Source organism: Cupressus sempervirens, chromosome 2 (genome assembly GCF_028749045.1).
Source record: "Cupressus sempervirens isolate cs-2001-9-10 chromosome 2, ASM2874904v1, whole genome shotgun sequence".
NCBI lineage: Eukaryota > Viridiplantae > Streptophyta > Pinopsida > Cupressales > Cupressaceae > Cupressus > Cupressus sempervirens.
In genome coordinates, this window is record NC_143119.1 from 731,516,041 (window position 1) to 731,543,304 (window position 27,264).

The 27,264-nt window shown below is 34.3% G+C and overlaps 1 protein-coding gene across 10 annotated transcripts in view; it reads left to right on the top strand.

The window, feature by feature from the left end:
- Positions 1–27,264, top strand: part of LOC149575463 (inositol hexakisphosphate and diphosphoinositol-pentakisphosphate kinase VIP2-like) — a 272,894-nt gene that overhangs the window by 12,654 nt on the left and 232,976 nt on the right. For 2 of the 10 annotated variants that reach the window (XM_089815210.1, XM_089815208.1), the window contains exons 1-3: positions 6,498–6,766; positions 11,181–11,240; positions 18,274–18,320. In XM_089815210.1, the coding sequence (XP_089671336.1) occupies positions 6,701–6,766; positions 11,181–11,240; positions 18,274–18,320 (173 nt within the window). In that variant the 5' untranslated portion in view covers positions 6,498–6,700. Of the gene's footprint in view, positions 1–6,497; positions 6,806–6,878; positions 6,955–11,180; positions 11,241–18,273; positions 18,321–27,264 lie in introns of those variants that run through there. The other 8 variants (XM_089815205.1, XM_089815212.1, XM_089815209.1 and 5 more) reach the window with 6 other exon arrangements.

The window sequence follows — 27,264 nt, forward strand, 5'->3', positions numbered from 1 at the left end:
AAAGAGACGTATCTAATAGTCATCCATGTGAGTCAAAAATCATTTTATCAAAATGATTAAAATAAAGAAACATATTCAATGGTCATCAATTTGAGTCAAAAATTATTTTATGAAAATGATTAAAATAAAGAAACATATTTCATTTTTGGTTTCATCACTAAGAGGCCGAAGCCAAGATTAATTATTATTATGTGTTGTGATTAATTATTATTACTATTTATTAAGCTTGGTAGACTCTAACCCAAGACCTCTCAGATAAGAGGCTCACAATTTACCATTGTGTTATAGGCTCATGCCTAAATAAAGAAACATATTCAATAGTGATCCATGTGCTAGTAATTATTAAAATACTATATACCAAGAGCTTTCTTGATATTCTATAATTATTTATAATATCTAAAAATAAATAAAAAATATTATTTCTATGAATTATAGAAAAATCAATTATAAATGAGAGTAGATAATTAATTAATTTTTTTTCCTAACATTTCAACACAATTCATCCAAAACCAAGCAATGTAGCTAAGTCAAAACCAAGTGATGTAGATAAGTCATAGCTTACCTAATTAAAAACCAAACAATCTAGAAAATTAATGATTTTGTCTAGCAATAATATAATAAAAGGAACTTAGACAAAGTAAAAAAATTAGATTACCTTGATGTTTCCATTTACCTAAAGAGGATGACCTATTTTTGGGTGATTTGAACATGGATTCCTTTATCACAAAAAAGGTCATGGTAGTGGGGCATTTTTTCTACCATGTGTTGTAATAATCTTTTATTCAAATTTACTAATAGAAAACACATTGACAAATTTGAAACATCAAAATATGTAAATAGACTTTATACTATATTCAAGTCAATGTCAAATAACGAGTCCAACTTTTCATATTGGGTCAATCACTCATGCAACTCTTTTCTAAAGCTTAATTGTATTTCACAACAAAAGATATAAATATGGTTAATAATAAAACGTTTAGCTTTGGTCTTTTACCAATTAAAAAACAAAGAAAATGAAAATGAAAACATATATAAATATGGTTATGTGCACATCGACTTTGATTACCATAGACTTTATATTATTAATCAAAGAAAAATATATTATAAGAAAACAAATAGTAGTCCAAAATGATACCATCAACTTTAATTCATACTCCCTACTTTATTTTATAATAGTCATTATTATTCATTATTATTCATGTAGACATTAATTTTACTTTTTAAATTTATGTTAATGTTGAATCTTAGAACTCAAATGAAATGAAGTGCATTGGAAGAGGATTGGGTGAAAATCAATTTTGATGGAGTCTTATTAAGCAATTCAGGAGCTTGTGGAGTAGGTTGTAAGAGGGCTATTCTGATGAAAAAATGCTAAATATTTAGCCATTAGAATGAATAATGAGGTAGATTTGCATGTTGCATTTCTTGGATTAAAATGTCGCATAGATGAAAAGACGGAAAAAATCCACCTTAAGGGGGAATCCGTTCCAACAATAAATGCACTAGAATAAAGCTTGATGCTAAACTGAAGACTAGAGTACAATTAATTTTGATTTGGGAATTGATTATGAATTTTGACAAGTTTAAAGTCAACATGTATATTAGGAAGTGAATTATATGATGAACAAGTTTGGAAAAGGGATGAAAAACACATTTTTGGAAAGGGCAATTATGGAAAGGCATGGAGTATATTATTTAGTTTGGAAAAAGTACACAAGCATCATGTGAAGGAGTGACACCACAATGACATAAGATTTTATAGTAGAGGAGACAAGGCTTTTCAAGTATCAAGGGTAAAGTGTATGAAGTAATGAGTCATGTCCATATTAAGGCTTATGTAGATGCCACAATGACATCGAAAAACACATAATATAGAGGAGAGACAAAGACATCAGTAACGCTCACTTGGAAGTGTAGATAGATGGTATTTTTAGATGAAGTTGTAGCCATTAAAAATGGCCAATACCTATGGTGCCACATTTTAACATCTTGGTGTCACCTTGAAGCATCTTTGCACCACTTTTTAGTTATTCCTCTAGATGTTGCACATTTATCGACATTGTGTTGTTCCTTCATTATTTAAATAATTAAACTTGTTTGATTAATTACTAGTGTTCATCATCTAATTGCATTATATCCTATTAATTTGTCTTTAGTCACTTGTCCAATTAAATGATCATGTCATTCGATTAATCCTTTAGGGGTGAATAACTATTAATTCACCTTGTCCTAAGGTCTCTTGCCTTGGTAAATAAACTTTATTTATTTATCCCCTTTTCCTTCAATTAATTAGTTTTATTTAATTAATTAGTCAATTTCCTAAAATGTGAGGGATTTAATAACTTTGAATTATTAATTTCCTCCTCATTTGTTAACTTGCGACATAATCCCTAATTTCTCTCCATCTCACTCTTCCTTGTGTCAAAATCTCTTTAATTCCTCCTATGACCCCTTTCCCCAATTTCTCCTTACATTCCCCACCTTAATTCTCCACTAATTCATGTCCCCAAATTTCTCCATTCCCAAAATCATTCTTAATTTGTCATAAATTTCTCATTAGCTAAAATCATTGTTCAATCTATCAATAATTAGTCATTTGCCAATTTTGGTTCTCTCATGCAATTATAATGTTGATTGTTCTTCAATCTTGCAATTGATTTTGAAATTCAAAGTCTATAAATTGGCTACTCTAGCCTTCTTCTTGCAACCACACTCTTTGATTAATCCTCACCACCATTTTGTCCATTTATGTTGGCTTTCACCTTTGTGCATTTTAATGCTTGAGAGCAATGTCATTTTAGAGAATAAAGAAGAAATAATGAGGTTTCATCAAAGAAATACACAGTTTAATTTAGTTTAGTTTATGTTCTTTTATGCATTGTGTTTTGATGATCTTTTTAGTATGATTATAATTTAGGAGTAGATTTCATGATTTTGTAGCTTTATGGTTGGCTTTGATCATGTTTGTTAGTGATCCCTATTTTCCTACTCAATAGAAATAACAAAGAAGAGGTTGAAGTGTATCTGTAAGGCAAAACATGGGCTCATAATTTATATGTAAAAGGGGAGTTGGGTGAGGAGTTTTTGCGAGTATACATCAATATATATTCAATTTCATTATCTCCTTTATGTTTATAGCCTCACTATTGGAGTTGAGGAAGATAAAGGAAATGGTGAGCGCTTCCTATAAGAAGCTTATCTAGAGACTATTCTTGGGTAAGTTGGAGGATGTTTTGGAGAATGTAGTTGAAAGAGATCCTCTTACAAGAATATTTATATAGAATTCAAGTTTGCAATTTTTAGGTTGATAAGTATATTCTTATCTTCACCTCGCTTCTCTCTTACCTTCCAAAACACTAGGCGAGAACAAGGAAGAACACCCTTTTGTTTAAAAGAAAATTAGAGTTGATACTTGAGGAATGGTTGCAATGGTTATATGATTATATTAAAGAATAAAATTGGGTTTAATGCAATCAATGAAGAACACTTGTGGGTTACCACATAATAGGTCTAGCGACCATTGTTTATAGGTCATAACTAACAATATCATATAATGTAGAATCAAGTTATGGACACGAAAGCATCACTGTAATCCTTTTTGATTTTATAGTACAAATGTTGTGGTCCCCTTGGCTACCATAAATTGATTACAAAAAGGTAAATATGTGAAGTTGTTATGGAATTTTAAACTTTGAGTCTCTCGATTTGTCCCAAGGATTCTTAATCATGTTGAAATCTTTCTCCAAAGTCTAGGGTATCTCCTCCAATCAAAAAAATCTTTTCAAGTTATCAATTGTCTCCTTATAATCATTTAAAGCATAAAAACATCGTACTTGCACTGATGAGTCCCTGATCTTCACCATAGCCCATTGTCTATTACAAGGGGAGCATCCGTAGTTACAAACATTATTCTCCAAATGTGGTTGAGGAAAATAGAAACACCCCCTTTCCTTTATAGTGATTGGTCTTAAAGAAAACAACATCACTCCAAATACATTTGAGGTTAGCCTCCAAAGTGAAATTGACAATCTTGTGTTCTCGTAGAAGCATAATATCAAGATTCTTTTGTCATATCAAATCTTTGCTAAACACATATTTCCTATTAGGGGACTCTAAAACATGTATGTTCCAAGACACACATTTCAACTCACTAACAAGACTAAGAGTCAATTTCCACTAGACCCTGAAATGATTGATAATATTTAGGGACTTGGAGATTATATCCTCTAGAGGGGTCTTAAAAGGAAGTAGAGCCCCTAGGTCTAAATCTCCTTTTTTCTAATTCTAAACACATGCCCTGCACTAATAGAAGAATTATTGTATCTCCTTATTATTTTCTTTTTCTTAGAATCAACATTAGTTTTATTACTTCCCACAATACCAACTCCCATAGGATTCAAGCAGTCTGCGCCAGAGAAAGGAACATAAGGGACAATGACCCAATTCACTATTGAATTTTTGCCCTTCTTAGGATCCACTCTAGACTCCTCTATCTCAAAGGCAAGTTTAGTATATTGGGTGGAGGGTGGTCCATCCTTGCTACAAATATGAGCCAAGCTACTGGGGTCTAGGGAGCCTTCATCAGGCATACTAGTAGTTATGTTTTGTTGAGGGTCATCACTATCCAATCTTAGGTATTGAGAAGGATTAAGATTGCAATTTCTATGTGTTGAAGGCTTCTTAACTCTAGCACTATGACTCAAATTAGGTTCAATCATGGATTCTCCCCCATCCACTACCTTGGTCTTCTCATTGCTAGAGAGGGGAGTCTCAAATACACTTTTTTGTATCCATCTCTTTGTTCTTGTTGATATTGTTAATATCATCTATATTTTTCCTAACTTTAAAGATCTTCTTAATTTTATCCACAACAATATATGGACATTTCAAGTTCTAACTTTAGCAATTTTATTTGAACTGTCTAGATCTCCATTAGTTTCAAAGACACAAGCAATGAATGAAATCATGGGGGTTTGCGGGGGAGGTGCAATAACTCAAAAAGTTGTTCTGATAGCAACATGAGATTTATCAAGTTTTCTTTAAATAACAAAGGGAGGGAGGTCATTTGGGGCTCATGGGGAACGTTATGGTTGGGAGGGGGGCTGGGGGTAATTATAATAGGTGATTTCTTATCATTATTATATATAAAATAAAAATATCTACATCACATATATTTTATTCCAATATCTGTTTAAGCTTTAGTTATATTGTTCTATTATTTAATACATCTCTTATCAAATACAAATACAAATAAAATTTCATAAGTATAATATTCTTTTTTTGTATACAATACCATCAAAATTATTTTATAATATCAGAGGGAGCTAAAGTGAAAGTTAATAAAAAAGAAATAAATAAATGAGTACAATTTAATTGATTGAATGTATTTTCTCTAAAATCATATTTTTCATGATCCTCTAAGAGTCAAATTAAATTACTGAATATATTTATTTATTATTATAGATGAACAAATATAATGATTAAGAGACAAAGGATAGCAAATGTAATCTTTTTTACTCTTTCCCTTCCCTCTCTCTATATGCTTACATCTCTACCACACCACCTCACTTCTATCTCTTTATCCCTCACTCTCCTTCTTCCTCTTCCGGCTCTCTCACTCCCTATATTTCTCTCTACTCTTCAATATTTGTTATTTTTTCTCTTCCTTTCTCTTTTATCTCTAGACATGTATCCCTCTCTTTAACCATCAATTTCTTCTCCTCTATCTTCTATTATTCCTAGATATTTATATCAATATTTATTTACCTTTTTATCTATACCTCTCCATATTTATTTTTTTCAACTCTCTTTTTATTATATCTTTATTTCCTTTTATCTCTTTCCGGGCGATTGCATGGGTCCCATAGACTACTTTAGTCTCGTAGACGTCATTAAAATCTATCATATCATATCATATCCCTTTCTCATCTCTCTTTATCTTCATTTCAATCTCTTTTTATAACATCCTTCTAATTTCTGTCTCTAGGCGCTCACTCTTCTACACTTCTTTTACATTGAGGAACAATTGCCACTAATATTTAATTGTGGTTGTATGTTATTACCAGTGACCTCCATTATAGTAAGGTATTGTCTTAAAACAAATGACATAGTACTTTTTTTATATGGGGAAAGTTGAAATTTGATTATTAACAAATCTCATTTAGTAAGGCGACTAATCAATTTGTAAACAAATTTTTAATGCAAGTTTAAATTAATAATTCTGAAAAGTTCTGAAGGAAAGGGACTCGTCCGAGAAGGGAAGATTTTATTCCGTAATTTAAAACGCCGCCCACGATGTATCTCCCGTCGCTTTCATTAACTTTATTTTTTGGTTTGAACTCGAACGCGAGGAAGTCATCAAGAAGGTGCCAGAACCCTAAAAAAGCACGCACATTGCACAACAGTGAAAGGGAATAAATTAAGAACGCAGGTAAGTGGTCAAATGACGACTCAGTTTACCGACAGGAATTAAACAAAATCGGAGAATAAATAAAACAGCAAAGAACTGAATAAAAAATCCAGATGCCCACTGAAAAGCGAGAGGGTCCCCACTCGGCAAGAAGATATCTGTTGTGTGGAATAAAACAATAGGTTGATAGGATCTGTCTGATACGAGCGTTGTACTCGTTCTTTTAAGACCGAAAAGAATTTGAGGTGAAAACGAGAGGTCGCGTATTCGAATTCGCAGAATCCTTCGGAAATGGGAAGGGAGGCCAGCAATTTCGATGCCAAAATTACACTGGGTGTGTGCGTGATGGAAAAGAAGGTGCAGTACAATATTCCCATGCAATATCAGCGAAAAGCGGTCGTACTTTTTCACCGTTTCAAAAAATCTCAACAAATTTCCTGCAAATTGATGTTCTGATATAGTTAGACTGGCTGTTATTCACTTTACCAAAAAGCGTTGAAAGATTTCCAGCACTTCTACTGCAATTACTATGATTCTTGATTCTTGTATTTGAAAACTTTTGCAGTATATCCAGTCTTTGCTTTACAGTGTAAAAATATTCGTATTAGCGTTTCTGTTTTGGAATTTTTTAGTTAATTCATATGTGTTTTTAGAGATTTAAAAAAGTACGTATTCTGTTATTTTAGAGAGTCGATTCGAAAACTTATTTTTGTTTTATCAGCTGAAACAAATTACTTATTACCTTTACTCTGGGAATAGAAAATTTGGGATGTGCTATTTATTTCTAGGAAATGATATATGTTTTTAATGGCGGCTCAGTAAATCAACATCGAAATCCAGGTTGAATTAATGCAAAATTTGTTTCTTAATATGTGAAATTAATATTTATTGACCTACATTTTTCTTCTGCTTGGTACAAAATTTGTCAATGACCCTGCTCCCTTTATCTGCGTGCAGACTAAACCTTAGCCGCCGATAAATTCGTCACCCATTATTGGAAAATCTTGCATCTAATTTTGCGGACGATACTTTTATACGCTTTCCTTTATAAACTGATTGTGGGTATAGTTTGCATCATCTTGAACGTTTGGGTACATTTTAGCCATTGTAGGCTAACTTTGACCGCATGTTATTTGTGTATTGAGTTCGCCCCTTAACTTGGATCAACTTGTGTTTTGTTTATAAATTTAGGATGATTTTCAATTGGTTTGTGGGCTAATATGCGCAAATGCAACCCAAGTTCGAACCTCTAAATCTGGCTTATTGCAAATGGTCCTAGTTACCAACACCTAATATCAGTTGCTGTTGACTACTTGACCTGGTTTGTAGAAGTGGAATAGTTTTCTGATAAAGTAAATTTTAGGTACTGCTTGTAAATTCTTTTTATTTAGAGACTCACAGGGAGGAACGTCAATGAGAGTACTAAACCCACAATAAGTTACCAATATTTAGACCTGCTTCATGCGTGCTGGTTTGCGCTGAGAGGTGCTTTACACGGTCTGGGCAGTGAATAAATCCGTATAAGTTGATGCTGATGGCACCTGGATAAACATACGAGTGAGGCAATCCATTTGTTCTCACACCCAAATATCACAATTCCCAAGGTACCCTCACCAGTTGGATATTGAAAGAGAGGCAAATAAATTAATGTTAGTTCCAGATAAATTTTTGACTAAGTTGCAGACCAATTTGGTTCAATCTTTAAATGCATGTTTATTTTCTTCAAGAATTCTTCTCTGCAAAGACATTATGTTTCTACAGGATGTTGCTTGTAGGCTTCTGGATTAACTGCGTGAATTTTTGAATCAATGCTTCGGATCATACTCCATGATCTGTCATATCTTCTCTATCTTACTGTCCCGATGATGAATCATGGAGTATGATAAAAAATGTTGATTAAAAAATTCTCTGTTAATCCAGAAGCCTACAAGCAACATCCTGTGAAAACATAATGTGTTTGAAGAGAAGAATTCTTGAAGTAAATAAAGCATGCATTTAAAGATCGAACCAAATTGGTCTGCAATCTAGTCAAAAAATTATTTGGCACTAACATTAATGTATTGTTTGAAACAGATTGCTCTGTTGAACTTAACACCATTTAGCCATTCTTGGTTTATTTGTAATCTATTTGAACTTTTTGTGAGATATGCCTCTGTTTAATGTTAAATCAGTTAAACAGTTGCAGAGATTTTGAAGTCACTTGTGACATATCCTTAGTTACAAGCTATCGTTAAAATATAATTGAAATTGATTTTTATTTGAACTAAATAAAGTCTATTGATGTGCAAAGTGAACTAAAATGATGTTATTTATAATTTTACTTGCCAAAGTGGATTTGCCTCAAACTCTGCTATGTTTTGTAATTTACGTCATCATGTCAATTAAGTAAAAGGAAGCAAAACATTTGAAATATCTTATGTTAAACTTGCTTGTCCGTGATATTTTGCTTAAAATAAATTGCCAAGAACCTAAGTTCTCTGTTGTTATGGCAAAAAAAATCTGAGATGAGGTGTTGCTGTACAAAAACAACATATGGAAATCATTAATATACAATATTTTATCTTTTAGCCAAAAAACAAGAATTAAATTCAGATACATATATACATGCTCTGTATGGCAATAAAAATTGGGACAGAAATCATTAACTTATACATATGTTGCCTTTTAGCCTTAAAACAGGAATTAAGTTTAGATAATCACATTTATACATGTTTAAGCTAGTTTTGAGGTCTAATTTAGGGTTTAGAGGTTAGCTTTTCAGATTGACTGGTCAATTGATGTGAACCAGATTTCAAAAAGAAAAAATAGTAGATTCATGCATATTTATAACTATTATGCAGGCTATGTTTGATTCTACTTACTGCATTTTGGGTACATCTATTCTAGCCTAGAAAGTTAGAAACAGTAATTATGTTCAGAGTCCAGATAACCACTAACATGCATATGTTAAATGAAAGAACTGTAAAAAAGTATTCAGAATACAAAGTCTTCAGCCATCAGCAGGGGTTGAGAGAAACCTTAGAATCTAAGAATGCAAAAGTTCGTATCTGTTGGACAATAAAGACCAAGAACTGAAATTCTGAGAAGTATTAGAATGCAGTAACAACATTAAGGAAGAAACAAAGGGTCTGCAGGTTATGAAGATTGCTGCCTAGTTTGTAAGGTATAGGACTTGTAATGAACTTAATGACAACCAGAATTTGAAAAGGTTGAAGGGACTATTTTAATCATTGAAATGGGGTTTTCACACCATAGGACCTGTGCTAGAAGGAGGGCATGAACAAAGTTCATTCACGGAATTATCAATAGAATTAAGCTTTCAAGTATATTTGAGGTATGAGATCTCTTTAGGAGGGAAAATCCAAAAAAAAGTGAAATTTTGATAAAACCAAAAAAAAACCAAAAATCAAAAACTAAAAAATTAAAGAAGAAAAGGTTTCTCAAATGAATAGGCAGGTGGATGTTCTTCCTATTAGGTTTGATTTGAACAAAAGGTTGCATCCATGTGGATTGTTTCAGCTGGCAGCATCAGGACGGTGCAGGATACATGGTACCACCCAAGGACTTAGCATTATGAGGAATTTTTTTATTTTCACAAGTATACAAGCCTGTGCTACTTGTCAATTCAGAAGCAGAGTTCCTTGAGTTCGAAGAAGATATCAATAGGAAACTAAGAAGTGGATATGGAGGAAATACATAGTGTAGTGTGCATGGCCTTCCACATTCAGAATTTACTTGCCCATCTTGTCAAGATACCATTGACTTGATAAAATTTCAAATGGGTTGGTACGAGGAGATATCTGTTGGGGGTGACATGGATTTCTTCCAGCTCCCAAGTTGGATGTCGAAGGAAGGTGGTAGTCATCACTCAAGTTTACTATATTTCAGGCTTACCACCACTGTAATTTATACACAAAAGCAAATGAGATGTAGTTACCAAGGCTGCAACTTACTCAAATCTCTAGCAAGAAGAGTTCTAACAAGATCCACAAAAGTAAGGCTGAATGCCGATTGTTAGTTATTAGTGCTATGTCGGCCGACATATTTATCATCTGGAATATGCGAATTGAGAAAGACACCCTGAAATGGGAAATACACTTATTGTTACTATGGAAACATTCTACGTTATCTGTGAGCATGTTCCGAGTTCATTTGCAGCTTGAATTTACCCGGGTCCATCTGCAGTGTTTTGGATGAATCCACCCTGCAATTGCAAAACCCTGTCTGAACCCACAGCAAACTGAACCTGAACCCAAATCCAAAACAAATAGTATCCAACAGTGCTGCAGGGTAACAAAACAGTTACAAATGGGTTTTTAATTTTCTGCTTGGCACAGACTCTGTTTAGGTGATCACCTTAAATTCCAAATCATAGAAAAAATATAAATTTGTTAAATGAGTATTCATTTATTTAGGAGTTAGTGTATATTTCTCTCTATGCCTCATATAGTAACAGAGTTATTCAGCAGATTATTTTACTATTATAGAGTCCTCCTTTGGATGTAGATAGTAAGAGACAATTTTACATGTGGCAGATATTCATAACGTAATTCTTAATTGTAACAACATAGTGAAATATTGTCAAATTTAATTTCAACTGAAAATTTAATTTCTTCTGATCATTTGCAAACTTGAAGTGATATACATCATATATGTACGCATGTTTTAGGCCTTTTCAATTATTGAACAATCATCATTGTTTCATGCTGGTGTCAGGAGACATTATCGTTATTAATTATATACTGTTTCTTTTAAATTTTTGTGATTGTAGGTCCTATCAGCTCCCATGAATCAAATTCTGAACCGGTTGCGAGCATTTGGGGAATTTGAGGTTTGTTTTCGGAAGCTCTTTTAGTGAACTGTAATAGTACATTTTATTTTTTCAAAATAAGATTGCAGTTAGACAAATTTAGCCACTATTTTAAGCTTTATTAAAATGCTGGGTAGATAATTCTAGTTCATATTTGTATGGGCAAAAGGATCGAAAAAGCCTTGAACAAATATGGGAAGATCATGCAGTACTGAAGAAAGCCCAAACAATTTATTGCCATGGTTTTTAACTTTTAATCTTTTTTTCTTTTTATTCATTTTCTTTAGCTTGTTGTGGGAAAGCACATTGATAAAATTCAGCTGGATTCTGATTTGAATTAGACTGGTGACTATATGGATGTTCGGATGCTGCAATTTGTTGAGTATCTTGCAAAGAGTTAAATATTCTCAGGCATATGATTAACACCTCCCAGGTGTTCAGAATTATTCACTTTTGTTCAGAATTAATCTTGGTGTTACTGTAACAGCAAATTGAGGAGATTCACTCCTGCAAATGTTTCCTTGATTTCCTCTTAGGTTTTAGCATTTGCTTTCTTTTGCGTGACTTATCCAATTGGCATGCATCCTCATTGTTGTCATCTATATAATCCACATTGATGAAGAGTGCAAAGTATCAGTTTTGTTGGCTAGTTCCCTTGTGCATTTTTTCCTGTTTGTTTGTTTTCTTTCAGTTGTTTCCAGTTATTATCTGTTTCTTCAAAGAGGACCATTACCAGATGCCCACTATAGCACAGTTTCTGCCCATTTTCTGATTTTCATATGCAGTGAGGTTTGTGACCCTCCAAGATACTATATTTATGGTTCTCTAATTTACATATATTGGGAGTCTTTGCTGGCCTATCTACTCTTGTTGGAGAGACTCATTCCTCCCCAATTTCTCTGTAGTCCTCCTTCAGATTGTGGCCTTATTTCATCAGCATGCAGTACTCAACAAATTGTACCCATGTTTGATCATTGTTTCCCTGCAGTCAATCCGGGTGCTGTACTAACATTAAGTCTTTCACTGTACTCCTTAACTGTTCTATTATAGCTGGATTATTGCACCGTTTGATGCCTTTTTGGCGTGGGTGCTGTGACCTCTGTGTGAATGCCAACGTTTGGAAAATAATGTGCAATTGGATTACAAGGAAATTCACCACCATTGTTGACGTGGAGAATTTCTAATCTCTTGCTTCTGCTCAGTAACTAATTTCAAAGTGGCAAAGACAAATTTAGAAAACATTTTCAATTTTCTGAAGAAGGATGAGTAGTACCTTGAGCCTCCAAGTTAAGCAATTCTCATGAGAGCTTAAACATTATGGCATACTAAATATAACATAAGCTTGTTCGGTCTACCAAGCTCAATTCGCAAAATCTTCATAGTATCTTTTACCTTAAATATATGCTTTACCAAACATGGAGTATACACAATGAAAACATGAAGTATACACATAAATGCATGAAGACATGGAGCATAGAAGAAGTATACACATGAATACAGTGTAATTTAATATTTTATTTTTGTAATTGTTCTATTTTGACAGTTTTATGTTCTAACTGATAAAGCTTCTCTTCCACAAAGCACCATTGGTTCATCTTTTGATTAGATGCTTTTGAGACCTTTTTCGTTGTGCTTTGTTCAGGGTTCCTTCTGTTTTTGTGTAAGGTACTGCCTCTATTTTGTGAGCTTAGCTTCTTTTCCTACAAATTTGTCCTGGATTGCACTTCTTTTCGCATCTATAACACGAGTGTTTCAGTCTAATATCTTTCATGATTTATGTCCAGGGTGCCCATGGGGTTTCACAGTCAACACGTATAGTTTTCTCTTTGCCTTCCTTTTGCTTACAAATATGTCCAGGCTTCCATCTTTTCTTGCAATCTTAACGTAGGGGCTTCCTTTGGAGTTCTGACTGATTATCTTTGGAAATAAATGTTCTTGATAAGCCTCTCATACAAGTGCTTGTCTTTTGATGATATCTTCTTAGAGTGATTTGTTTCCTTTGTTTGGAAAGCATCAAGTCAAGTGACTTTAAGGATTAATTCTTGGAGTGTAGGAGGATCCAAGGCACTCACTAGCCCTCAGGTGGTATCTGCCAATCCTTTTATGAATAGGTAAGTTTGTCTCTCAGATATTCCAGGGACCATAATTACTAACCTTTGGAATTCCATGATGTAGTCTTCAAGGGTTCCCCTTTGCCTTATTCTTTGAAATATATTTTGGGGTGATTGTGGTCAAATCTTCTAACAAGTGTTCTTTTGCTTTTGTAGTCTTGAGTCATTAGGCCATGTTTCTACCCCTTTTAGATTAATACAACAAATGTAGTGCATCTTTCTCTGTCAAGGGGTAAAGAGTTAGGCATGCCTCTAGTTTTTGTAGTCACGCATGAGCTGTAAATATTCCCAATCCATCAAAGTTAGGGATGGACAGTTCTCCCATTTTATTTTATATACTTTAGTTAGGTTGGTTATTCTCCTATGAATATTCTCCCATTTTATTTTATATACTTTATTTAGGTTGGTTATTCTCCTATGAACATTGTTCATCGCAGCCTCACAATATGTTGTGAAAGGGATGGTTCTTTTGACCTCGACGTCAAGCCTTGCAAATTCTATGACAAATTTTCCCATATTTTTGATTTTAATTTCTTCATATTCCCTTGTTGGCTCTCCCTCCTTTAAGAAAGCAGTTTCATTTGTTCTTAGGGTTGTGTTATCACTTTTGGATTGGTTAGGGGTGACTTCCTTGTTCATGTGTTCGGCCAAGGTTATTGTTTATATTTCAAAGGGTAGTTTGTTCATTTTTTTCCATAAAGGCCCTCAAATGATGCTCCATTTGAGTTTTTCTTGTGTTATTTCAGTTTATAATCTTTTTCTTCTCTTTCTAGAGCCCTTCAAGCTTGTTGACCTAGTTGCATCAACTATTGTTTATCCCTTAGCCTGACACAACGATGCTTTGATACCACTTCTAATGTCCCCAAGTTATAAATACCCAATTTTTCCCTAGGTAACAATGTTTAATTGGTAGAAAGTAGATTTAGAGATACCTTTCACTTTGATAGATCCTCCAAACAAGTTAGGAATCATTTATAGTCATAATTCATAAAATAGTTCTCTTTAATTAGAATAAGCATATACTAGAAGCATAGATCTAATCACAAGAGTGCTTAAATCAGTTTAAGAAGGCTCAATCATAGAAGAGCTAAGATAAGGTGACTTGATAGGTTGCCTTAGAGATCCTCTACCATTGGCTCGAGAGCAAATATACCATCCCCCTTGGTCTCATGTGGCTCATGCCATCCATACAAGGTGGAGTATCTAGTGAGATTTCCTATAGGCATTCCCCTCAGGCTTGCCACTTCTATCCTTCTTCCCATGATTGACCATTCATAATTCATTCACTTACCATGATAGAGAGCACGAAGAGCATACGTAATAGAGTACCCTGGAAGTCTATCCTTTGTAAGCCCAAAGGCAATACCCTTTGTACCCCTTTGGCCTCATGGGACTCCTATTGGGAATTTCTCTAGCACTCCCCTTGATATTCGTGACAAGGGCTTAATTGCCTCCTATGTACTATAAGTTGAGTGGTTGTATTAGGCATCAATAGATCTGTCTTTTGGTGCAATGACAACCCCATTCTAACAAGTGGTATCAGAGCTTGGTCACAAGTTCATATCCTCAGACCCTTGGGTAACATTGAGGGGGAGATTGTTGGAAATTTGTCCAGTGCTCCCCTTGGGATTCGTGACAAGGGCTTAACTGCCTCCTGTGTGTTGGTATCTCTAACTATTGTGTCTATTAGTGTCAAATACTTTGTCATATAGTAGGTAGAGTCAAAAGGTCATCATCGCGACCGAGCTCCTCTATATAGGCTGAGTCATGTAAAGATTTGTGTATAAAACATGTAAATGCCAAGCTCTATAGGAGCCGAGCAAGTCTTTGGTGGCCGAGTATTTTCAATGTAAGCTGAGTCTAATGATAATCGAGCAGTTCGAGCATATTGATGCTGTGTTACACAGAAGGTGCCGAGCATAATAAAGACCGAGCGTCAGCAACATGTACAGTGAATTTTGAGTAATAGACAGTAAGTGCTGAGTAACGCAAAATCAACATTCAAGTCAAGAATGATACAATCTTTGAGGTAAACTGTTTCAAGTAGACTTGGACAAGATATTTAATACTTGTAGAGGTTTTTACAGAGATCATTGTGAGTTTTATGATGCGGATCACGAATCCCTATGTGCTATGATTAACCAATCAGATGAAGAGGCGAAATAAGGAAGCATCTAGAAAACTCTTTATGAGATCTTTAAATAAAGTATATCTAAATCTAGTTTGAAGTATGATGATGTGATGAGGAGCGAACAAGCTATGTGTGCGATCACAGAGCAAATCAAGTGTGAATGTGCGAACATTGCAAAGAAGGCAAAAGAGTTAAGTTTTGTAGAGGAAGCGACCTTGTCAAAGCAGTGAAGGACACTGAAGCTATATCAGATCAGAAATCAGATCAGATTGAAGAGAGTAGATCCAAAATCAGCTTATCAGAGAAAACCGAGGATCAAGTATTGAATCGGTTTTAACAGATTGAGTCAGGGATAATCTCTTAACAGAGTGGTCTTAATAGATCTTTGTAAATCTCTTAGTTGAGTCGGTACCTTGTTGTAAGTGCAAAATTCTTTCACAGGGTGAGATCTAATAGTCTCAAACACCTTTAACAGGGCAGACCCCTCACAGGGTAGATCATTAGATATGGTCAAACATTGTAACCCTAACAGGTTAATTTTATTATTGCAGTAGTGAAGATTTGTGGGTGTCATCCCCACCCTAGTTTTACCTTCACCTTGAGGGTTTCTGGGTAACCAAATCTTTGTGTTTATGTGATTACATTTTATACATGTTATAGATTAGATCTACATGTTACAACAATTTGATTTTATAAGTTATGTTATGCATGCACAAGACATGAGATTGTAAATACGGTGAATTCACTATAGTATTGTTAAAAGTAAAAAGTGTCAAAGATCCTAATCCACCCCCGCTCTTAGTATCTTGGTTTCCCAATTAAGACTTCCAATACTGTGTACTATAAGTTGAGTGGTTGTATCGGGCATTGATAGATTGGTCTTTTGGTGCAACGGCCACCCCACTCTGACAACTCCCCCATCTTGTCCCATGAGGTGGCATACCTAGAAGATGACCCAATCACCGTTCACCCACTTGTAATTCCCCAGTTTCTTTACCATGACTGGTTACAGCAGTGAGACAGTATAATAGAAGGTAACGCCTTGACTCAGCAATACATCTATATGCTATGTCAGATAATCATAAACATCAATTCATATTAAATCAGAAGTATGCAGATGTACACATAATTATTCCATTATGTATGGAGCTGCATACCACAATTGATATATAATTCACATTTGTAATTATTATTGCTTTTCTTGTGATTTGATTTTGTTGTCTGTCCTTTAATGTTGGTAACTCATATTATACCCATCCATTGGGTCTGGAGAGTGGTGTCTTTCTTATAGGGTCATGACTGATGGGAGGATAATGTTGGTTTAATTGCCCATCACACCTCTTCTCATCTAATCCTCTTTTAATTTATGTTTGTTAATCACTCTTTGGCTGGTGCTGGATTATTCATTGATTAATGCCTAATTCTCCAATTGGTCAAGGGAAGATCGCGGTTCACAGAGAAGGTAATTCACAAGCCAAAGCTCCCGGTTGTAGACATTATCAATACACAGTGGTTATGATTCAGTTCAGGGCAGTCATTACAGGCTTCTGCAGACAGTCTTACGTTTAAGAAATTGTGAAGTTTCAATATTGTGAAACAATTACTAATCAGACATTGTTGAATCTGGTTGGGGTCATGACACAACTTTACAAAATATTAAATCTTTCTAAGCAAGTTGCACAACACATTCTATAAGCCCTTACTTTTTTTGGTGTATAAGGTCAGGAAAAGTGCCTTGGAAATTATATAAGTCAATATGTTTTTAAGTGTTGTGCAAGTTTTCAAAAATGTCAAAATGGTTGGTGGACGTGCAAGCTATATCATGCACAATTTCATGTTATAGTGTTGACATATGATCTTTTTGTTGTTTTCTTAGTCTGCTGAGCTTTTAATTCTTACTTGCTAAAGAGTTTCTCTCCAAAGGTCACTCCGTCTGAAGATACTGAACACTGCCATAAAATGGATTGTACTTGTGAAAGAAAAAGGAAGACAAATCGGTTTACAGTGCTTCCTTTTTGGGATATTTGCCATTTTTCTTTACATATTGTTCTCAGTGGATATTAAGTATCCTGATTGCTTTGATGCCTTCACCCCTTTAGATTTAGATATGATTGTATATTCTTTTAATGATGAATTTGAGGCACCATTTGTTTTTGATCTCTATTATTCTGATTGATAAGATTGATCATCAACGAGGAGTGTTATCTAACGATGATGAATCTGATTATGGTTGATGCGTTTGGTTTGAAAATCTAATTTGCCAAATTTTAAGGTACTAACATTTTTTTTCAATCTCATGCTCTAATGCTTCTCTTTACACGCATGTTGATATATTCATTATTTGATACTATTTTTTTGTGGTTCTTGGAAGTAGTTGAAGTAATAATGAAAACACAATTCAACTGAAAGGTGAATCTAGAATTGTATCAATGCTTTTTTCTTGGGCTGTGGAGACATTTAAACTTTGATGTATGGGTTGTTTCTCAGGTTACTAAAAAATGTGTTCATTTTGCCTTTTTAATGATTGTCACCTTGATGTACTTTTGACACTATTCTTCAAGCTCATGATTAATGTGTAAATAAGAGGAAAGGAAAATGACGAGATTGCTTCAGCTAGTGTTTTTTGATGCGATTTTAGTTTCAATTCTTCTGAACAGTAAATAATGTTAATTGGAATACCGTTTTATCTTTTCAAAATTTCTTCCTTTTGGGACACTGCCACTTGATGTATATTCTGTTCTAGATATGATTTTTTGTTAAATTAAACCAATTGTATCCATGGATTCTAACATTGTGATAAAAAATGCCACAGATAATTATATTTGGGGACAAGATTATTCTTGAGGATCGAATAGAGAAGTATGCTTTTCAATTACCATCATCAAAAAATGCTTTAATTTCTGTAACATTTTTCTAAATTAGTTGACAACTTTTATTGGTATTTTGTTAATTTCTTACTTTGTATGAATTTTTTTTGCTTTTTAGCAAAATGCCGAGATCATTCTCCATTTTGTTGGATGACAATCAACACACTTCATGGTGTTCTTGATATATAAACATACTTTAGACAATTCTATGCAGTTGAAAGTTTTAATTTGGAATTATAAATTGGTACCTGTTAATCTAAAGTTTAAGTAGAACTATTTTGTTTGAATGTCTATGCTGACTGTTTCTACAATATGGGCACGGTTCATTTTAGTTTGAAGGGAGAAAGAGATTAAAGCTGTGCAGTGTTTTCAAAAGTTTAGATATGAATATTATAAGATTAGAGGCTAGAGAGGCATTCTTGTATGGGAATCTACATTTGACCTTGGTTCATAATTTTTCAGTCTATTGAATAGTTTTATGATTCATGGTACCCCAATTTTCTTTTTGATAATATGGGTTAGCTTTCAACTGAAATCGAATACATGATAGTTTCCTTTACACTTTCTAATTGCCTAGATCCTGGAAAGGGAAAAGTAAGATCATGTTGTGTTCTCAAATCACAAATAAAAGTGCTGAAAGGAAAGTATCGGGTGGCAAGCCAGTCAATACCACTTGTTTAGTGGGATGCGTAAACAATACAAAAAAGTAAGCATCTGCTTATTCAGCAGGAATTAGAAGAGCACTAATATTTTCGTGGGAATTCTTAGGGGTACATCATAGTTACACCGCCTTGTGGGATGAGGGGATATAGGGGCCTCAATTTGGGGACGACAAGGGATAGGGGGGAGAGGTATATAGTATATACTATACATATGGTACTTAAAATGCTAATTATGAAAAGATGTATAACAATATAAGATATAAATATGAAGAATAAGGTCATCGTGACCGCTATTGCTAGTGTAGTCTTACATTGCATTGAATATTTAATAGTAAAAGAGATCTAAGTTCTAAGTTCTAATTTCTATCATTTAAATTAAATAATCAAAGATTCAAATTCAAAAGTCATAGATATCAATTTGTCAAAAGTATGAGTATCACTATCTCATCAATGTCATCTTAAAGATGCACACTTTTATGCAAACATGCACTCTCTTCACTCAAAACATGCACCCTTTTGTGAGCTCTTCACTCTTCTTGCTTCTGTTGCAAAACTTGGAAAACCATGAAATGTGTAGAAATGAGAAAACATAGAGATTTAATGGGATTTCAACCTCAAAATGGGCTCCACATACCCTAGGGCTAAAAAACATAACAAAAAATTATTATACAACCTTTTATTCTCATTTTTATTTTTCACTTTTTATGTTGCCCAAAACGGGAGACATTTGTATGCCCCTCGGAGGGGTTGAGGGACATTTCCCCATTCCCTTGTTCCACAGCAGATGCAGGGACGTTCCCCATCCTGGCAAGATGGCAACCCAATGGTGGTGCCACCGGGGACGTAGGAACACCCCCCGTCTTGGGTGTGTCCCCCTCTCAGGGACACTGGGGAAAAAGGGCAGGGACGTGTCCCTCTGTTACTAGGGGGCATATTCACTTTTTAGTGGGAAAGCTTTTTATAATTGAAAGTAAATAACTGCTTGGAAGTAAATAACTGCTTGGAGTACAACAACTTGCAATGGCAAATCTTTTATAAATTGAAATGAAAGCAAACAATTCCACTTGTCCAGTGGTGGATGATTTACAGTGAATCACTTATCCAGTGGGGTAAGTATCAACAAAGCCCAAACAAATCCATGGGCAGTGCTGCCATCCAATGTTACACTGTGAGTACATTTGCATCATAAACATCATAATGAAGGATTAGCTTGCTGATAATTTGTTCTGAGGGTAACAACTTACATTTGCATCGTAAACATCACAATGAAGGATTAGTTTGCTGATAATATGTTCTGAGGGTAACAACTGCTGTTATAGCTAAATTGATTGCATATATCTTGTACCTAAACAACCCAACAATTGAAATAACAATAGGATACCTTGCAATGATGCAGTGGAACATTAGAATAAGTCTTAAAATGCCCAGATTCATGCTGTAATGGCCTGGACAGCGGGTGTGATTGTTAAGAAGTCATAACCCAATTATACCCAAATCATCTCCAAACACAAAGAACTTCACTGAACACACCCAACATGATGAATTGCACTTGCAGGTCTGAAAATCAATAATCAACAGTGCAAATAATAGCCAAAGCTGTACAACCCTCGGAAACCATTTTAAAGCTTCAAAGTTCAACACCAAAACCATTGAAACATCATTTCCAGGTCAAGGCATCAATCACTATTCGAGGTGAAGTATGTCCAAAGCCTCTTCCTTATTGCAAATCTCAGATAAGAAGTATATATGACTAAATGTGTGGGGGCATGTTGCACCCAGGCAGCAACGAGAAAATTGCAAATTTTTGAAACCCCTTCAAAGTAGGCTCCTAAAGCTCAAAACATCAAGTTCAATGAGCATCCGTTTAGTTTCATATTCACGAGGAATCTCTATGCTTCCAATCTCTACTTGAAATAGCAAGGTGGAGCTTGTAATTTTGACAGTACGTGTCAACAATTTACGTATCACTATGAGTTCGCAACTGATAACTGATGCCTCAAGAACGATCTTAAATGATCATTTACATTACAGTTCTGAGGGTTGTCACATTTCTGTCTTGGACTATAATTGTGACAAAAAAAAAATCATAATTTTGAATCTCAAATAAAATATACCAAGACAATGCTTGAAATGTTTAGTATGGAAGATTGCAAGCCTATGTCAACACCAGTAGAGATAGTATTGCACTTCTAGACACGATCTATCACTAGAATAGTGGCAAAAGAAAAATCACATTTTTGAATACCAAACAAAATATACTAAGACATTGCTTGAAAATTTTAGGATGGAAGATTACATGACGATGTCAACACCAATAGAGATAGGATTGAACTTGTAGAGATGACCCATCATCTAAAATGAGTGCTACTTTATATGACCAACTAATTGGGAGTATCAATTTATTTGCAGTTAGTTATCTCTCATGGTTTATGTAGAAAACCAAGGTTTCATGTTGGAAAGCATCGAAGCGAGTTTCGAAATATGTCTGTGGTATGGTCTAGAATGGCTGAGAATATATACAAAATGAACATATTTCTTGATGAGGATACATGGATGTGGACTGCTAGGGGTCTGTACATCATCACCAGAAGTCTGTTAGATTTAATTGTATGTCTGATAGATAAAACAATTAACACAGTAACAAGGTAATTCTTATTTGGATAACTGAGAGCAGTCATGTTGGAAAGCATCAAAGCGAGTTTCAAAATATGTCTGTGGTATGGTCTAGAATGGCTGAGAATATATACAAAATGAACATATTTCTTGATGAGGATGCATGGATGTGGACTGCTAGGGGTCTGTACATGACCAGAAGTCTTTTAGATTTAATTGTATGTCTGATAGATAAAACAATTAACACAGTAACAAGGTAATTCGTACTTGGATAACTGAGAGCAGTCTGTTCTTTATATGTTGCAGATCTCTAGGGGTCTGTACATGACCAGAAGTCTGTTAGATTTAATTGTATGTCTGATAGATAAAACAATTAACACAGTAACAAGGTAATTCGTACTTGGATAACTGAGGGCAGTCTGTTCTTTATATGTTGCAGATCTCTGTGACTGTGAGAGCAAGAATCGACTTCCTTTTATGTATGCTGATGATCAGGGACGGCTTCTTATAGACCTGCAATTTATATATAAATAATGGAGAAATGTAATAACATAGATTGCAGATTGCTGATACAAAAAAATGCCTTGGATTGATGATTGTCTTTCAGCGATCTGCACGGGTCTATATATATATATACAATTGTAGAGGCATGACTCCCGAAGAGTCATGGCTTTGGCCACGTAGAGCATGCCTCTTCGGGGGGCATGATTAGTTATATGCATTAAAATATAATACACAACTTGTTCCGCCGGCAGATATTTCATCAAGGAGTCCGATCACATAACAATGTGATTTATATACTTGGCTGCCGATAAGTAAACTGCTAATCATTATTAAAACACATATGGATATTATCAAAGCATATATGTGTGTGTGTGTGTTGGATTGAACAGTCAGCAGTGACAGTTTTATCTGTATAAACAAAAACATTGATTAGTATATCAGATAACATGTATTACTTCTATCGAAGCTAAAACATCAACACTCCCTCTTTAGCGAGGGAGAAGTAAATACTATTAGAATTTCAATATAGAAATTTAATCTCTTTATCTGATCTTCATACTACAAAATTATGAACACATATCATAATACATATTGTCTGAAACAATATCTAGAGAAGCCACAAAAGAATGTTACCTATGATCTCTAATTGCTTGAGGCAATGTCTAGAGATGTCCATAGGTTTTCATGGTTTCTAATTGCTAGAGATGTCCATGAAAATCTGTTACTCATGATCTCTACTTGCACTCAAGCAATGTCTAGAGATGTCCATGATAATTTATTACTCATGATCTCTACTTGCACTTAAGAAATGTCTAGAGATGTCCATGATAATTTATTACTCATGATCTCTACTTGCACTTAAGCAATGTCTAGAGATGTCCATGATAATAGGTCTATTATTTACAAGGTCATCACCTTGTAAATAATTACCTTCTGAATAAATATGTCCATGAAAGATTGTCACCTTTCATTACATATATGATGCTACTAAACAACACAATAGAAGCATAAACACATGAATTTAAAATTTAATTTAATATTCAATAGTACAAATTAATCATACCAAGTTTTTCTTTGAAGTATTTCAACTTCACTTTAGCAAGAGGCTTGGTAAAAATATCAGCTGTTTGCTCATTAGTACAAATATACTCTAATTGAATGACTCCTCAATTCACCATGTCTCGAATGTAATGAAAAGGAATTCCAATATGCTTGGAGCGATTGTGGAATACTGGATTGGTTGAAAGCTTGATGCAACTTTGATTATCACAATGAATCACAGTGGGCTTCAAAGGTCTTTTAAACAAATCTGCTAACAACTTCCATTACTAAACCGCTTCTCTAGCACCCAAGGAGGATGCGAAGTACTCTGCTTTAGTGGAACTTAATGCAACTGAAGTCTGTTTTTTGCTGGACCAAGAAACCATGCCAGATCCTAAATTGAAGCAATATCCAAAAGTACTTTTATGTTCAATGGGACTGCCTGCCCAATTAGAATCTGAATATCCATGAAGTTCAATGTTGACTTTCTCATATTTGATTCCCATTCCAATAGTACCTCTTAAGTATCTCAAAATGTATTTTGCTGCATGTAGATGTATCTTCTTTGGTGCACACATAAACTTACTCAAGATGTGAGTATCATAGCATATGTCAAGACGAGTATTAACCAAATACATTAAAGATTCAATAATCTGCCTGTAGTAGGTAGAATCAGTAGGTTCAAATTTGATCACGTCATCTTTCAACTTATGTAAATTTGCTTCCATAGGAGTAGCTGCAGGTTTACATTCCATCATCTCAAATTTAGTTAAGATATCGATAGTGTATTTTCCCTGATTCATAATAATGCAGTTATCCTGCTGCCAGACTTATAATCCAAGAAAGTAGTGGAGGAGACCTAAGTCTTTCATTTCAAACTCTGTTGTGAGTTCTTGCTTGCATTTCTTTATCAGATATTCATCACCTATTATCAATAGATCATCAACATATAACACAAGTATAATCATATCATCACCATCTGATTTGAAATATAAGTTAGGATCAGCTTCATTTTTGGACTATCCTAACTTCAGTAACTAGTTGTCTATCCTTTCATACCAAGCTCTGGGAGCTTGTTTGAGACCATAAAGTGCTTTCTTTAACTTACAAACATGAGTTTTGTTGTCATGAGTATTGAACCCTTCTGGTTGCTCATGTAGACTTCTTCTTCAATCTTGCCGTTGAGGAATGCTGTTTTGACATCCATCTAGTGTACCTTCCAACCCTTGGATGTTGCAATAGCCAAGATGGTTCTGACAAAAGTATATCTAGCAACTGGAGCAAAAGTTTCTTCATAATCGATGCCTTCTTTCTATGAGAACCCTCGTGCTACAAATCTAGTTTTGTATTTTTTGATGCTACCATCAGATGCATGTTTAATGTTGAACAACCATTTGGAAGAAACACTTGATTTGTTCTTAGGTCTTGGTACCACATCCCATAAATCACTTTTTAATATAGAGTTATATTCTTCAACCATTGCTTCTTTCCAAGACTGATTTGGAAGTGCTTCTTTTACATTAGAAGGTTTTGATTTTATAATTTCAGTTAACAAGACAACATAACATGATTGATTTCTAGTTCTTTTGCTCTCTTGCATAACTTTATCAGGTTCAACATGATTCTCTTCTATCATTTTCCTAGCCCAGAGTGACCTCTTTTTATTAAGGATATTTTTAGATTCTTCATGAATAGGCATAGTGGAAGAGGAGGGTTTAGAATTATTCTCCCTCTCCATTTCTGTTTGTTGCTCTTCTTTAGGAATAGACTCAGTAATAGATTCATCATTGTTTCTGGAAATTTTAAAGGCAGTATTTTCTTCAAACCTTACATCTCTGCTAATCTCAATTGTTCTTTGTCCTGGAATGAAGATTCTATATCCTTTAGTTGTTTCACTATATCCAATAAATATTCCCTTTTTTTCAGAAGGTTCTAGTTTAGTTCTTTTCTCTTTAGGTATGTGAATATAAACTGGACATCCAAATATTCTCAAATGACTTAGATCAGGTTTAATGCTAGTGAATATTTCTTCTGGAGTGGTGTTTTCTAAAGCTGAGTGTTGGCATCTGTTTTGAATGTAGATAGCAGCATTAGATGCTTCGGCCCAGAAGGAAGTATGAAGGTTTTGATCGTGCATCATAGCTCTAGCTGATTCAACAATTGATTTGTTTTTTCGTTTCGTAATTCCATTCTGTTGAGGATTATAAGGTACAGAACACTCGCTCTTAATCCCAACAGTAATGCATAAATTCTTAAAAATATTAGAGACATATTCACCTCCATTGTCTGATCTTAGGGTTTTTATTTTATGTCCAGATTGATTTTCAACTAAGGCTTTGAACTCTTTGGATTTAGCTAAAACTTCAGTTGATTCCTTTTGTTTTAAGAAATAGATCCAGGTTCCTCTAGAATAATCATCAATAAAAATTATATAGAAGAAGCATCCATTAAGAGAGGGTATAGACATAAGACCGCAAAGATTAGTGTGTATTAGTTCAAGTATGGATTTAGATTTGTGATCACTTTTAGGAAATGATTGTTTAGTGTTTTTGCCTAAGGCACATCCTTTGCAAACATCTAAATGATCAGTTTTTAGGCTAGGTAAACCTTTTACTATTTTTCCCATGGATGATAAAGCCCAGTAGTTAAGGTGACCTAACCTCCTATGCCAAATTTTAGTGGAGATTGTGGTTTCATGACTTAGAGCTAATTTTGTATCTTGACTATTACAAAGTTTGTAAAGACTTCCATCTTTGAAACCAATAGAAATAACTTTCTTAATATTAGAATTCTTGGGCTAGGCTAGAACTTTGTCCTTTAGAAATGTGATTTTGAAACCTTGATCATCAAGGCCAGGAATAGAAACTAGGTTTCTTTTAATCCCTGGTACATACAAGACATTCTTGAGTTGTAGAGTGGTTCCTGAATGTAGTTGAATTGAGCAGGAACCTATCCCTTTAATAGGATGAGTAGAGTTATCTCCAATGGTGACTTCTTTTGATGCTTGTTCAGAGAAGGCTTCAAATTTATCTTTAAAATTGGTGATATGTCGAGATGCTCCGCTGTCAATGATCCAAGTGTTGTTATTAGAATTTAATTCGCTTGAAAGAGCTAAGTAAAATGCATAGTTTTCTCTTCCTTCTTTCTCTTCACCCTCTTCTTTGATTTCTGCTAGTGCTGCTTGAATTCTTTTCTTTTGAGGACAGAGTTTGTGGGGGTGACCAATTTTGTCACATTTAAAGCATCTAACTTTTGACCAATCACGTTGCTTGAAGGATTTGTTAGACTGTTTTTTTTTTGAATTTGAATTTTCTTTTGTTATTTGATTTTACATGAAGTGCTTGGATTTCTCCCTCATGATTTGTACTCAGTCCTCTTGAGACTAGTCTAGATTCTTCTTGAGTGCATTCATTAATTTTGGAAGTTCGGGCCGAGAACTTAACCCTCGAATAAATGTTTCCCATGATAATGGAAGACCTCTCAGTGCTATCATGCTGAGTTCTTTGTCATCAACTCGATTGTCCATGGTTGGTAGTTGATCTTTTAGTTTAGAAGTTCTTAAAAAATATGAGGTGATTGATTCTCTATTCTTCATCTTAATATATAGTAGATCTTGTTTTAAGGTTAATAATCTACTAGTATTATTGATTTCAAATGTATCTTTAATTGTCGAAAACATTTCAAATGTAGTTTTCAGACTAGATATGGATGGTAGGAAATGATCTTTTAGGGAATCTATGATAATCTTCATAGCTTTGTTATTATGTCTTTTCCAAGTTACTTTCTTTGGTCCATTTTCAGGCATGGTTATATTTGATTCGATAAATTCTTCTAATTCCATTTCTATTAATATTATCATTACTCTTATTTTCCATGAAAAAAAATTTGATGCACCCTCAAGCCTATCTTCTAGTCTCACATGATTTACCATTTTAAAATTTGGAGTTTTAGACTCAAAAACTGAGATTATATATATATATATATATATATATATATATGTTGTGTAAAAGTTTTTCTATCAGAATGGCTCTGATACCATGTTAGATTTAATTGTATGTCTGATAGATAAACAATTAACACAGTAACAAGGTAATTCTTACTTGCATAACTGAGAGC